Source organism: Aquila chrysaetos, chromosome 1 (assembly GCF_900496995.4).
Source record: "Aquila chrysaetos chrysaetos chromosome 1, bAquChr1.4, whole genome shotgun sequence".
Taxonomy (NCBI): Eukaryota; Metazoa; Chordata; class Aves; order Accipitriformes; family Accipitridae; genus Aquila; species Aquila chrysaetos.
This window is the reverse complement of record NC_044004.1, coordinates 81,659,709-81,675,482: the sequence shown is the minus strand read 5'-3', so window position 1 is coordinate 81,675,482 and position 15,774 is coordinate 81,659,709. Positions and strand designations below refer to the sequence as shown.

At 39.3% G+C, this 15,774-nt stretch overlaps 1 protein-coding gene across 1 annotated transcript in view; it reads left to right on the top strand.

Moving 5' to 3' along the window:
* Nucleotides 1-15,774, top strand: part of ANK2 (ankyrin 2) — a 266,851-nt gene that overhangs the window by 105,857 nt on the left and 145,220 nt on the right. Inside the window, exons 3-4 of the mRNA XM_030020810.1 lie at nucleotides 10,376-10,474; nucleotides 11,961-12,059. Coding sequence (XP_029876670.1) covers nucleotides 10,376-10,474; nucleotides 11,961-12,059 — 198 coding nt within the window. The remainder of the gene's footprint in view (nucleotides 1-10,375; nucleotides 10,475-11,960; nucleotides 12,060-15,774) is intronic.

Sequence of the window (15,774 nt, the reverse complement as noted above, 5' to 3'; positions counted from 1 at the left end):
CTCCCCGGGCTGCAGGTGGGCATCTGCTCCCCCGCTCCCCTCCGTGGGCTGGGGGGGACAGCCTGCCGTCTCACCACAGCCTGCGGGGCACCCCCTCCTCCTCCTCCTCCACTGACCTCGGTATCCGCAGAGGGGTTCCTCTCACATTCCAATCCCACCACTCACCGCAGGTTTCCCCTCTTAAATCTGTTCTCCCAGAGGCGCTACCGCCGCCGGTGACGGGCTTGGCCTTGGCCAGTGGCGGGTCCGACTTGGAGCCAGGGAAGCTTCGAGCGGCTTCTCACAGGAGCCGGCTCTGCGGCCCCTGCCCCGCTACACAAAAACCCTACCACACAGACTCAAAACAATACATCATCTTCCCTTGGCTTACTTGTGGTATACCCTAAACCTCTTATTATAAAAGAGCTTTGTACTGTTTTAACCGTCTCTTTCACATTTCTGGTGCATCTTTGACTTCAGTGGTTCAGTTCTAATGGAGACTTTCTTGGTCTGTTGTTTGCCTAAATGCCCAAATCCTATCTTGGCCTTCATAAAAATCTTAGAATTTTTCGCAGCTGTATAGTAGTTAGTGCATGACCTCGTATGTCTTCAGTGGGTTCTAAAACACTTCTTCGTTTTGAAGTTCAAAGGAAGCGGGAGGAGGTTTAGCACTCCACAGTGCCAGTCTCCTCCCTTAGGAGCAGTTGCTGGAACTGTAGAGGTAATTGATTCACCAAGAGCAAGACTAAATCCAATTCAAAATGTACACTCACGTAGTAGAAAGAGCACTGGGCAGTGTGGGCATTATAGAAATATTATGTACTACTTTATCACCCTCAAAGCATTATGGTCAGCCAGTTGATTTTCCTTAGCCAGCCCATGTGAAGCACCTGATCCCCTGTGACCTGAGGTGCGGAAGTCTGAGGTTTCCCTTGCTATTTTTGTGAGATCTCAGCCACTAAGTAAACACTCAGTGGGTGGTTATTTTTAGCTGACTAGCTAACTTGTGTCCAAGCAGATTAAAATCTTGTACCTCACTTGCATTAGCAATGCAATTCTGGTTACCCTCAGATGGTTAGAGAGTAGCCAGATTTCTTTACCTTGTTTCAGAAAAGTGTAAGCTTAAATATGTTTTTTCATTGGTTGATCTTAACAATAACATGAATTGTTTTATGTATTTTTATAAAAGACACTTAAATTTTCTGCTTAAAATACTACCTTCCTTTTCTGAAAAGTTATTACTGCTGTAAAAATACAGTTTAAGTTTCACTATTGATATGACTGTACTGTGATAGAATGTTTTAGTTTAGCTCTTTTGTAAGTCTGTCATATAAATCCAATTACTCTTGCTTCATAGTCTAGGGACCTACATTTGCAACGCTTATTTAGGTGACTAGCACCATCAAATTTAATAGGACTGTAACTGTGACTTAAAATAAATACGCAAGTAAGTGTCTGCATCAGTCCTGAAAAAAGTCTTGACATTCTAGTGAAATCCATGGCATTTCTTTGAAGGCAGACTTGAAAGCTCAGGCTGCGTGGTGTCCAGCTTTCCCCTAACTCTTAGCCAGATTTAATCAAAATGACCACTGACTGGACAGTGGCTATGAATTCTGAAAGTAAAATCACTTAAAAGTTGTTTTTAAACAACATTAAAATCAGTAAATCATTCAATAGAAATGTCACTTTGGCTCTGTTTTGTAACTCATGCATCATGAGATGGGCTAAAATTTCAGTGCACTGTCTAAATAGAAATTTCAGAGACTGTTCACCTTCACAGCCTACAGCGTCAGGTTCAACTCATTGGCAGCACAGTTTGTTCTGTTTGACTCTAACAGTGGAAGAGGAGTTCCTGGTAAAAAGATGCGGCTATTCAGGGAAAGGTTGGGAGTAGAGGAGAAGACTGTGAACATGCTGCCCCAACATACATTGACTGTGCTATCTGTCTTGGGCAGGGGTTCTGTGAATAACAACTATTCATGAAAGGTGGTGTTGGTGTAGCATCCCTGGTTATACTCCCATATCCTTGCACAGAACAATTATAAGAAAAACTCCTGTGCTTTGGCTACATTTGGGAACATAACGAGTGTGCCTATGCTCACTCATGACCTGCCTCCCCAGTTTCACCCCTGAGTCCTGGTTCCCTAGTCATCCACGCTGTACGTGTATTAGTTGGCTCTCGGGCTCCTTCTGACATACAGCAGCTGGTTTTCTCTGAGATGAGACCTGGGAGTAGTCCAGGGACCACTCTCTTCATGCAGCAGGGAAAGCCTGCGCTGGGCGTGCTGCGGCTCCTCGTAGCGCCCCAGTATGTCTGAGCAAAGGTGGATCCTGTAAGCCTTGTCTCAGGCCGTGAGCCATATTGTGCACAACTTACTCGTGGCGTTGTGCTAAAAAAAATAATTTAAAAAAATCCCTCTTCTTTTATAGCCTGTGGTACAGAATTCACGTTATTTCAGGAACTTTCACCCAGAGAAAACAAACACGTGCACGCTGTGTCTTTGGGATATGGTGCACCACATGGGACCAGGAGAAGACTGCAGGCAGGAGGCGGTGCGTGGTGTGAGGTGCCCAAGCTGCTGCAGGGAGACCTAGCGTGGACAGCACGTAAGCTGTGCTGTGTCGCGTTGCCTGGGGGCTCGGGCACAGGTGCACAGAGAGACAGCCCTGGCATAGGAATCCAGGGTGTGAGGGATAGATTTTCAAAGTTTCTTGGTGTTCTCAAGATCTCCAAGTCCTTAATACTGTGGAAAATTAGCTACATGTTCAATTTCAAAACTGTGTTTAAGTTCTAGTTAATTTAATTTAAGTATGCAGCTAAGTGCTAGTCTGAAGAAGGCTGTTTTCCTGAACTGGAGCTTTATACTATCCAAATGTTATCTATATCACCGAGAAAGCCTCCATAAAATTCCTTGCTCCTTTTCTGATACTTATATGCTGACATTCAGGCTGGATAAATGTCAAAACTAATTATAAAACCCACAATTGTGGCCACTATTTATTTTTGGAAAAAGGGTAGATGGAAGAATAAGAAATGAAATAATCTAAAATATTTTGAGACATTACCTTCCCTGCTGAAGAAAAGCTGCAGATGATTCAAGTAGGCATGTGTCAAATGCAAGTTAGGACACAAAAGTGAGAGCAGTTCTGTTGCCTGTGCCAAGGAATTTAATGGTGAGCAGGGTAAGAACTGGGGCTTTCCATGTGCTGCTTATTGAAAACATATAGAAAGAATCTTGTTATACTCTCTAGAAGAAAGTTTCCATTGAAAGACCTACTGTCGAGGAAAACACTTGCTGAGTTACATGGGACACAACCTGGCAAACTTCAAGTTCCCCAGTTAGGTGAGAGTAAATCTAGACACAAATTCTTATATTCAAATAGATCCAGCAAATTTTATGTTTTGCTTATAAGCACCAATATTAACAAAAAGGATCACCCCCAGGACAGAGCACAGTTAATATGATGATTACTTGGAAACGTTACAAATTTTTTTCCAGTGTTCATATTCTCTTGCTTGCTCTGAGAGGAATATGACTAGGATTGTTTCAGATTGATCTTCTGTGGAAAGTGCTTCCCATTTGCAGCTGGCTGGCAGAGCTCCTTTTGTACTGTACAGGTGAAATCAGAGCCAGATGAATGCAAACTTTAGAATAGATGCTGTGTAATTTCTTAGAGGCTTGAAATGGATACAGTATTCCTGGATGATAGATGGCACGACCACCAACTTTCAGGGTCTGTGGATTTGCACTGTGGTTAAGATCAAAGCCGGACTTATACCTGCACTTATTAGGGTAGAAAAAAGTGGTTGACTAGTGTGCAGAACAGAAAAATTGCATATTAACGTGATTTAATGAAGTAATTTTACCTGACATCTGGGTTGAGTTAACTCAGGAATTTTCTAGACTGTATGAAGTGTTTTGAGCTCTTGACAAACAGTACAAAACAAAAAAATGCTAAAATAACCCCTTCAGATCTATGAATAAAATTAATCTCTATTTTGGATTGTCTCAGCCCTGGTAGCCAGGAAAAACTTCTGTCTGTGCACTGGCTAATCTGTTTCTCTGAAGACATTGATTACTCTACGTGAGTTCCCAGGTACAAAGAATGAACTGAGATGGGCATCCTACCTCATCAGGACTAGCGAGCCCAATTTCTTAGCCTTCACAATCCATTGAGCACGAACAGGCACTTCAGCTTCTTGCAAACTCTGATTCTGGTGCCCTATAAAATTGCTTACAAAGCTTGTTGATAACTAAGACACTCAGCTTCTATTGATTAAGCATCACTGGTGTATTGTAAATTTTATTAGGAGTGGGAGCAAACTCCTCTTCTAGAGGTTAGGGAATGGTGAATAAGCCATGGCAGCTGCTGCTGCAGCCTTAGAGTTATTCCTCCTTCTCCAAGGGGTTTGAATGGGGTGTCTTTGTGGTTCTGTTCCAGCTGTCTAAGGGGAAAAGCTAACACACTGTGCAAAACACTGGAGGTGTATTTTGTTTTTAAGAGTGATATATCTGAATGCTCTTTCAAAAATGAAGCCTTGTATATGCAGGATTTTTTTTTTCCTCAGTATAATGCTATTTTTAGACTAGATCCCATCTCAGAAACCAGTACATAATGTTAAGAGTAAGCTTTCCTGCACGGAGATGAGACAAGAAAATGTTTGCTTTCTTCAGTTTTAGTGTTTGTTTCTCAGATCCTAAGTTTTCATAGAGATCTGTCTTTATAGATAATCAAAGTATTTCCCCAGTTTAACTGTTTCAAAAATCTGACGGAACTTAATGTTTCTGGTTATACAGAATACAGGGATTAGTTAGTTATTAATATAGTTATGCAGTTAATAATTAGTTATTGCTTAAATATGCTTTGTTGAATGCTACCTTCATAGCAAGGTAAATTACTATGGAATTGCTCACTTTAATCTGAGTTCAATTGCCATCATCTATTCTGAAAATTATAAATCATTTCTTTATTTCTGGAGAGAGTTAGAAATGTCAGGGGACAAAATTCCTCTGTTTTAAAAACAGTCCCTTTAAAAAATCTAATGACTGGTATTTTATAGGATGAAAAACCGATAGCCATTGGAAATCTCTGATTCCTTTAAAACTTTTTTCCTTATGTTTCAAATGTAGATATTTTAGGATGTGGTTACTATTTCTCGTTCATGTAGTAAGAGAAAACAACTTGCTTCTGAATCAATACTCAAAATGTTGACAAGCAAAATGAACTTTAATTTTACAGTATGCATTTGTGCACCCCACAGTTCTAGCAGAAGTTAGACCCCAAAATCTGACAAGTCTAAGGGTTCATCAGCTGTCTGATCTGTTTTGAAACAGAACTGGTAATCCAAAAGGCAATATAAAGTAATGTTTCCCCATCTTGTCTTTGGAGGCTTGTCAGTTTTCATGGTAATAGAGTTTCTTGAAAGGAAAAAACTGATGGATTTCGGCATTTGTTTTGAAGAAGTCTTCTGTATTCACAAGGAACGTATGTGAAGTCTGACACCTTGAACAGAAAAGGATTGAAATATTAGGTAGTTTTGGGGGGGGGGCCTCCAGCTCCCAGGCTCTTTAAAACTTAGATTTGTTTGGCTTTTGCTCTTGTTTTGTTGGCTTCTTTATAATTTGATCGGTGTCTTTATTGCTTCAGTTACAGCGAGACAGAGCACCAGCTATTAATTACTTCCTCATTTAATCCAAATGGAAAGCAGCTAACACTCCCAGTAGTGCTAACTATAGACTGAAGTAGCACTGTAGTCATAATGAGGTCGACAGTATCACATGTTGATGTCACTCAGAAGGTTAATTCATTTTCATGAATCCATAGGCTATAAAGCAACATAAAGGGAGAATTTTCGTAATCTGAAATTATTTTTCTTTTTTCAACCGTCCACCATCAAACTTGAGATGGCCATGCCTAGCTCTCTAATGTGCCCTTTCCCAAATCCTTCTTGAAAAGAGGTTGACCACAGGCACTTTTTACTTCCCCGAGAGATTTATTCAGAGGAGAGTTTGCAGCAACCTTAGACTGACATCTATTAAAGAGATGGAGAAAAGTATTTGACTTCAACAAAGACTATGATATTGCTTTTTAGTTTCAGCCTCTACTGGTGAGTGCAGATGCCTTCTTAACTCTGGCAAAACATTTAAAGGAGTTAGTATGACCACGCAGAATTAGTCATAATAGCTTTTTAATTTTCATTGTGTTTGTAACTTAAGCTTTGCTGTTGGCCTGTTGGTACGTGTACAAGCCTGTGAACACAGCATCAGTGGAAGGGACTTCATATAAGTGTATTAAATTTCATGATTCAAGAGAATGTCAAAACTTTAAAAAAATAGATTTTTGTATTGTTTTATTTTTGTTGACTTTCATGGTGTTTTTTCTGTGAGTTGCTTGAATGCATTTCTAACCTTGTGTGGCAAAGGCAAGAGTAATTAGAAACTCAATTGTTGGCAAATCTTCCAGAAAAGTGTTGCATCCCAACTTTCATCAGAGTCAATGGGAGTTATAAGGAGTCAGACTCTTAGTGTGAAGGAAAAAAGAGGGTTAATTTTGTTAATATACTTTCTTGCTTCCTAATGTTATTAAAGATAGTAAGTGCTTAATGAATACCTTCAAACAAAAGTAAACTTTAGGGAAGTAAGAATCATCATAATTAACAAAGGTTGTTTTTTTTAGTGCCAAGATCATTATATACTGAAGTAACGCAAGCAAATGTTCACTGGTATAAAGAATTTTTCCCCATTTCCTTCAAGCACTTTTTTTCCCCCATCTATACATTTTTATGTTCCTTATACTTCTTACTAAGTCTCATCAGCAGAAGGTAAGTAAAACTTTCTAGGACTACCAGGTTATTTTCTATACCTGTCACAGCTGAGCTTAGAAGGGAGGGTGTAAAAGCTCGCACTGTGCCCATATTGCAGCTTAGGTAGGCAGTTTGTCAGTGAAGCTGCAGTAATGCTAGACATCTGCTGCAGCTGCATTTTGTCTTTTTAATAAGTCAATACCACTACAGAAGAAGCAATCCTGGCCTTGCCCTCCCTTGGTGGTCATGCTTCCATGCCGTGCTCTCTCCTGAGCTCTGCCAAGAAGTTGCCTTTCCGTGGGGTCAGTTTGCTTTGGCATAACAGGGTTAGGCAGGAATAGTATAAGCCATTATTGCTGTTGGATGTAGCAGCGATCAGGATGATGTCCCAGAAGGAGTAAATGGCACAGCATGATCGATGCTGAACCGGGCAGCAGCTAAAGAACTTCCATTCCGTGAGGATCGCTCCATAAGGCAACTGAATGCAAAGGCAGAAGTAGCATGGACTTCCTTGGCTGATTTTCAGACAACATCAGTGAGACTTAGTGCCTGTCTTATGAGGAAAAAAAGTGACTGACTTTTGAGTAGCTTAGAAAAGGTTGGTGATTTCTATGATGTACAAGAAATCTGTGGGCTTTTCTGGTGAGGTGACAATATGTAGGGTGACACTGTAAGTGCTGTGAGCAGTAGTGGTATGTGTGCACGTTTGTAGCACTCTACAGGATACAAAACGTTGATGCCTCTAGCTCAGTGGTAGAGGAGAGAAAGAACTGAGGGAAATCGGGCTCTCCAGTGAAACACTTGAAGAACCAAGCTTGGGAGGTTTAGTATTGTGTTCTTCTATGAGAGTTAGAATTACAAATGAGCCTCTCAAAGAAAGGTAGTTATGGTATACGTATGCTTTATGGGCAGGAGCAGTCCCTATGCTGTAGAGTTTTGCTTAGCAGACAAGTAATTTCATCTCCCCACCCCAAAGTTTTTTGGTAGGCATGGGAGAGAAAAAGGGAAGTGTCAGAAACCTTTGTTGTTCTAAAATACAAGAATCCAGTTGACAGGAACGGAGGAGTTGCATAGATTAAATCTGAGCTTCCGTCATCATAAGTAGCATGGATCAGCCATGTGGGTTGAGAAATAATTACAGCATTGGTTTTGATTATGGAGGAACAAAGCTCGCTTTAAGGCTTCAGTCGTGCTGGCCCTCAACGTTTAAAGTGCAGTGCTTGCTTCTGCTGCTGCTTGCCGCAGCTTACTTTATTTAAGGAATTAGGGAATTTGAATGTGTACAGTAGGAACTGTATTTAGGCTATAGTTTCTTTCTGTAACCTTTTTACTGGACCTCATGTATTCATTTTGCTTAAGTTTTAATGAATATGAAGAGTCACATGTTTCAAAGAAACTCATCTAATCTATGCAACTATATTAGCTTTCAGCTGCTTAATGTGGTATCATTAGATATGTGTCTTAGATGTATGAATACAGGTATTTTAAGAGAATGCTGCTGATTAAGCAGCGAGACGAGCCTTGCTTTCTCCATACCTTGGCATATGGTAAACTAAAAAAAGACGTTTGCCCTCAACTTTTTGTATTCCGAGGCATGTGTGTGCACATAATTTGTGTGGGCCATGCAATATTGCTGGTTCTCTGCTGTTTGGTGACTTCAGTCTGCTCACAGAGAGTGAAAGAGGTTAATAACATGTCACAGCAATACATCAGTTGTGTACAACTGTAAGGAGTCAAAGTTACCGTTCATACTCTCCTAGAAAGTGTTGATGACTGAGTCTGTGAGATTAGATATGAGAACAGGTCTTTGTTTTCAAACCATGAGAAGAACACTATGTGTTTCCCCACAAAATACTATTTCAAAGCTTTCAACCGCTGTAGGTAGTAATTATGGTTATTTAATACTCAGCTGAGATTAAAAACCAAGGAAGATTAGAGCTTTATGAAATGGTTTCAGCCTGCAAAAAATTCACTGGCATGTACAGCGTTCCTCATCTTGATCATTATGGTCAACCTCACCGCATAATTTTGGCTAAGAATCTATCCTTGGTCCAGGGCACGGCACTACTGCCACCCTTGGGCTCTGCGGCTCAGTAGTAAGAGTGTTCCTCTGGAATAGGGAAGATCTGGTTGCTGCTGCCTTACCCGCACAGCGGGATTTGAAACCACATTTCTCATCAACGTTTCCTAACTACTAGGCTGCGTAAGGGTATTCTTCTTCTTTTGGCAGCTTGTGAATGTAGTCTTCCTTCAGTTCCTTTGCTTTTCTGGTAGCTACGCTTCTGAATTTGACCACAAAATCTGCCTGAGCGGCTTACGTGAATGTAGAATTAAATGGAGTTACTTCAGAAATGCATTTGGATTGCTGTGTCTGCAGCCATTGGACCCATTCCCATTAAATGCCTCCAGTGAAGTGCTAAGTGCTTTAAAATCCTACTGGGAATTACAAGCTTGAACTGCCTCTGTGGATGGACAAATAAAAGACCAGAAAGCTGCTTGTTTATTTTGCAATTTAAATGAGTATGAACTGCATAGAGACAAGTAAAGTGATAAAAATTACACAGTGCTAAACTTGCTGCAAGTTACTCAAATACCTGAGTATTGCTTATGATGCTTGCAATATGGAAAACAGGAGAATGCTGGAGGGCAATGGCAGTATCTGTTGCTGTCACCTGCCTGATGTACCATGAAAATTACCATAGGATTGTGAAAAATAGGTTGGCAATTCAGCTACAATAGACTGTCATTTTATATTTTACCCTTGGGTGGAGTAGGGATGCTAGGAAGAGGGAGATATGGTTTCCATGGCTGGAATTTCTAAGAGATAGAGTATCATACTCCTACTTAATGTGAAAAGGATTTAGATGCTAACTTTCTTAGGTTGCTTTTTTTGAAAATCCTAGCTCTTATTTCATTAATTTTCTTTTCCTTTTTGAATGAGGTTACAAAACCTCAAAGTTTAGTGAAGACTTGCTCATCAAAAACCAGCAGAGGTACTAAGTCAAGGATCAATATAATTTGCAAGCCACATGTAATCGACAGCCATTTTGTCCTAGTTGTGCTTTTGGTTTTCCGTTTGATACCAGTTATCCCAGAAGAGAGGAGGTGAGTCCAGGGTTCAGGACAGCTACATCAGCCTGGAATAATCGTGACTGAATAGACACATCCTGTGTAAATTTGTCTAAGTCCTGTGTTTTCTCTGTGTTGAAAATACCTCAGTCGCGCTAGATAAGGTTACAGTAAAGAGAAGGCAGATATGCACTCAAATTTTGTAATAATGGGCTTTGTGGAGATACCCAAGGTAGTAGTCTGGGGAAATGCGGAACAGAAAGGAAGGAATCTCTTATGGATACTTGCAAAATATGATTTGTTTTGATGTCTTTGTTGCTATGAGAAAAATGTTATTGGAGAAGTTTGTCACACAGTGCCTTGGCTTAAATAGCCAAGTCCAAAGTATCTGACTTATGTAGACAGTCAGCTAAGAGATGTAATAGTATTCCAGCTACTAATCTTCTTCTTATACTAGGGTAAGGTAGGAATGTGTATCTTCAGAACTGATATTTGTAATTGATATGGCCCTTGTGCTTACAGAATGGACTCAATGCTCTGCACCTGGCGGCTAAAGAAGGCCATGTGGGACTGGTACAAGAATTATTGGAAAGAGGGTCGGCTGTGGATTCTGCCACTAAGGTAATTCAAGTGTGTCTGTAAGTTTATTCACAAAAATAAAAAGTCAATTACATGGGAGAAATTCAGGAAAAAAAAAAAGTACAAAATAAGACAATAATATAAATACCTCACTGTTATTTAAAATGTTATTTCACTTATGGCTTGTGGGTCTATGTTCATTACTGAAGCTCATCGGTAGTAAGTGAAGGTTTATCTTCTTTGTACAATCTGTTTACAGGGAAAGCATTAAAAGGTTATAGAAATGCCAGATTTTTCATTATTTCTAATGACAGGTCACCATTATACAAAGAGTGAATATAGCTCAAAATAGTAGATCTTTTTCAAATCTGTGAAAACTGGTAATTGACTGTATCACATTCAGAGCCAAGAGTACGACGGAAAACACACCTGTGTGATAAGTTGTTTTGCCTTCAGCCTTTCCACAGGCAGGTGCATGCATGTGTCCAAAACATTCAATCAGTATGGTGTTTGTCTATGGGTGCTGATTTCCTTGTGATGGGCCAGATTTGTTGGCTTGAACAATGTAATGTTTGTCTCCTAGTGTCTCGTTTGGCTGGCTGTCCTCAGCGTTTGCATTTAGTTACCACCACCGTGTCCCTGTGGCACTCTCTTATTTTTTATGATTTCTGATGCGCAGGATCTCCATCAAGGTTAACACTGGTCCTCAGCTCAGAGAGCCTCTTGCTGAAGTTGTGATTTCCATCACTGATGGATAAACAAGTTCCCTCCTTCAAAAAACATCTTTAAGTCACCTGTCAGTGAAGCTGTTGGTAGAACCCCCAGGTTCTAGATAGGACTTTGGGGTTTTGGTCTGGTGTTATGAACCTTGATTCTTTAATAAAGCCATTTAAATATTGCTCCCAGGATGAGAAATTGGCCTGGAAAAATACAAAGCTCTTATAAAAGTAGTGGTCTACTGCACTGCTGCTGTTTTGTGAGAGATTATTTTTGTTGTGCAGTGCATCCCTTTACTTAAAGTTAACGCCTTTCAAAAATACGCATTTTAATTTTATGCCAACTAGAGAAGGGAAAAAAATATTTCTCTTCTGCATTTAAAAGGCTGGTTTCTGTTACTTAACAGTCAGATCTTCCTTTTGTGTCTTCTACTGGGAAATCTCATTTTACATGTGATTCACAGCTTGAATTCTAGGACTTCTAGATTTCAGCTACCTTCTACAGGACATGATCTCTGGATCTGAAGGAAAAAACTTGTTAGCCCCTACTAAACTTTGCCTAGAAGCTTGTCCCATGCCCCAATCCCATTCCATAATTTCACTCAAAAGTTTTGTTAGGATGTTAGTGTTACACAACCACTCAAGAAATCCTCATGGCTGCAACTACCAGTTCTATCCCCTGTGATGTTTATCAAGCATCCTGGAACTGTCAGGTAGATTTGTACTCAAAAAATGAATGTTATAAATAACTGCTGGTTGAAATTATTCCTGAAGAATGGTAATGTCTTTCATTTTTTCCCTCCCTATAACAGAAAGGGAATACAGCCCTGCACATTGCATCCTTAGCAGGACAAGCTGAAGTTGTCAAAGTTCTGGTTAAGGAAGGAGCCAATATTAATGCACAATCTCAGGTATGATGTTATTTTCCCTTCTCTCTTCTAAAAGTTATTTGGTGAGATTTTATGAGATAGATTGGAGATGTTAGGCCGTGATTCCAAACATCCAGGCCTGACCAATCAATTGAGGCTTACACTGGTAAGTAGGATAAAAGTAAATAACAAATTGAAGACATTATATACTCATTGTGTGATACAGGAACTTGCACTGTTGTTGACTGAAATATTTTAGGAATTCCTAGTGTGCTTTAATAAATTGTTTCAGAAATTACTAAAAATGGAGAAGTACTACCCTATATGTTTGAGTTGAATTTGGTGAGCAGTAACAAAGAAGAAAATTTCTCAAAGACTTGATTTATACAATTGCTTTTCATGGTTATTTGTTGGCTAAAAAATTGTATATAACTTATTTCAGGCTTCTGAATTGATTCTTTATGTGGTCAGAAAGAATTTAAATCATAACTTTGGAATTGGGGAAATTCAGCTTGTCCTGGCAGGCAAACCAACTGTAAAAACAGCCCTGTTATTTCCACTGACATGAAGCTTGTGTGCTCTTCCAAAACGTACCCCAGAACGTGATGGTGTTGCAGACACGGACCGATGGGCCAGGTCTTCTCTCCCTGGTCTGGGCAAGGCTGCAGTGGCAGCTGCCTGCCCGCTGTGATTTCAGAGCTGTAAACAGCATGCGCTAGATTCGCAGTGAACAACATACTGCATGCTAGCTAGGTGATGGTTTGTTTTCAGAGCTAACTTTTCCTATCTCCTCTGCCCTATAAAGAGATGCACTGTTAGCACCATAGATTAATTGACCAGTTATCCTAACACATATTTTCGATACCTATTATTTCCTCTGTTTAGGATTAGGAACAATTTGTCAAATAAATAATTTGATTAACGTTTGTAAATGCTTCCTTAACTATGGTAACTGTGTCTGTAGCTATGAAGAACTGAACAGATGGTATAGATGAGGACTATATATGATAAAGAAACTGCATCTTTCTGAAGCATCTAGTCAGCTTGTGACATTCTCAAAGTAAATCATTGAGCTAACTAACAGTGTTCAAATTGAGTCCTAGTGCGTCATTCAATGACCACAAACACCATTTTTGCACTAATGGTGTAAGCTAAGATGATGAGAAAAACAAGTTACGCTTCAGGGGTAGATTAATTACAAATTAAATTTTCCTAGCACTTACTGTCTATAGGCAAGATAATGGCCCTTAGCTTAATCTGGCTGCGATATGTGAGCAGAACAAGAAGAGAGTGATCTGATTTAACAGTGTAGCTAGGAGCTGCTTTGGTTGAAAAGAGTTTCAGGAAGCACAGCTGGGCCCGTGTGAGATGCTTTTCTCAATCTTCTTCTGTAGCATATTCCCTGATCGTTAGGAACACAGACAAGTTTGTAAAAGGTTTTGATTTGTCAGAGTCCATCCTAAGTCTGGCTAGCTCCACATCTTGCTTGCCCAGACCTGGGAAACTGGGACCTGGAGGGTTTTCTTGCTGTTTGATGTTACAAATTTATGTTGGACAGTGTAAAGGAAGTAGAGAGCAGGAGATGAATGAATAGGTTTATAAAATGAATAGGTTTGTCTGTACCTTCGTTACTTTTGAAAACAAGAAAGAGAAATTGAAAAGATCTTTAAGCTGCCTGACTCCAAGATTTTTAAAATATTTCCTTTATTATGCTTTTTGCCCCAAAGCAACTGCTAAAGAGCTCCTGATGGTCAATTACTCCCCATGCTCTACTTCTATTAAAGATAAGGAATGTTGTAATTCCATTGCTCAAAAATTTAGCAAACTCCTTTCGTAATGACCTAATTGGATGATTTCTTCATACAATTACCAGCCTTTTCATGTGTATAAGAAGATAAAGTAATGTCTTTAATGTTAGGATTTTGAGCCTGGTAGTAGAAATAATTTTAAGAATGATACTTTCATGAACATTATCCATCAAAAAGTCTTCATAAAGGCTTTTCCTTATGCTGGAAAAATAAATGAAGTTTTCTAAATAAAAAAAAAAAAAATTCCTCCCAGACTTGGAAATTGTTTTTACAGGTATTATTTTATACAGTATTCTAGTTTTAAACATGTTTATTGTTAGCACTTGATTAATCGAATGAATCTGATGGAGGACATTTTTTTCCTGGTACTGCTCACTGGTTGCTTCCAGACAGGATGAATTCAAACTGTTGTGATATGTATGTCCTGGATTTGTGCCACGTTATCTGAATTAAAGAAGTCCTGTTGACTTGAACAGGAGGGTGAGTCCTTAATGCCGTGTGATCCAGCTGTGGGGGCCTTTGGGTTGTGTCTTTCTGGCCTGCTGTGCTTTACTGGAAGAGATGGATAGTAGCTGCTTCAGGCAGGAGGAGATGTTCAGAGGCTTTTGCTGCTGCTGCCAAGGGGGCATTTCCAGTGGAAGGTGTCCCTTTGTAGGGACCGCTCTGTCACATGTTTTCCTGGTCAAAGCACTGTCATGAGCACAACAGTGAACGATTGCACATGGAGTGAGAGGCGCATGACCTAGATCTATCTTCTTTTTGGTAAATGTTGGATGCACTTGGGTAATATTTATTGATAGTGTTCAGCACTTGGAATAGTATTTGTGTGTGAACGTTCACGCACATGTTCCCATGAACATATGAATGAACCTATGTTGCCTATATGATGGGTGGAAAGGATGTATATTTTTTTAGTCAGGGCTCTGAGCAGACTCCTAAGAATTTGGTTCTAATTCTGATTTGCCAGAGTCTTCCCTTGGAAGATTAAATAAAAAAGTAATTTCTTTATGCCTCATGAATGGAATGAGGATAATGAATGCTGCCTTTCTACTCAAGATTGCATTGACATGCTCAAGAATCACATATGTCATAGAAAATAAATAAGTTAGCAAAAAATGAGAGAAGAAAAACAAACTTCAAAATTAATAAAGAACAGACATGTGATTTATGATAAAAGATCAAGAAAGATTCAAGCATACCTAACTACAGCTGGTCAAAAGAGAAAAATATGAAGTTATATACAAAAAAGACAAGAGAATGACTGAACAGAATATGCTTGAATACTCAAATACTAAGGGTTTTTGTCAGGAAATATGTCAATGATGAAAAAGTGGAGAGAAAAAAAACACCAAGAAAGAGCTTAACTGAGAAAGTCAGAAATGAACAAAAATACAAATTTAAGGTAAGCTTGACTAAAAAGTGAGAAATTATGACTGAAATGCTCAGTTTTTCTTTCTTACGTTTTGTCTCAATTGCATTTTTAAAAATAGATGCTATATTGTCACTCTTAAATCTTTTAGGAGCAGTTGTTGGTATTGAGGGTATATTACATCCTCTCCTTGGTATCTCTGTTATTTCACACTTTATTTTTTTTAGGCCCCTGCTAAATGCCATTTGTTCGTAGTGATTTAATGCCAATGAAGTTACTCAGGTTGCTCCGTAACTTCCTCTTTAAAGAACTTGGTATCTGTCAAGGTCATTCTCATTTCCAGTGATGACAATTTGTCATAGTGACAAAATTTCTTCACTGATGATAAAGTGATAGATAAAAGAGTATTCTCAACTCCAGCTTGTTCAATTTATTGTTTTTCCTTTCCTTTTCTCCATTAAATTGCATAAAAACACTGGCCTTTATCAAAACTTACCACCAGTGACATCTGAAGCACTGCACTGATTTCCCAGTTCCTTGCAACAACGAAATAACAGAATTATCTCAGAAAATGCTATTA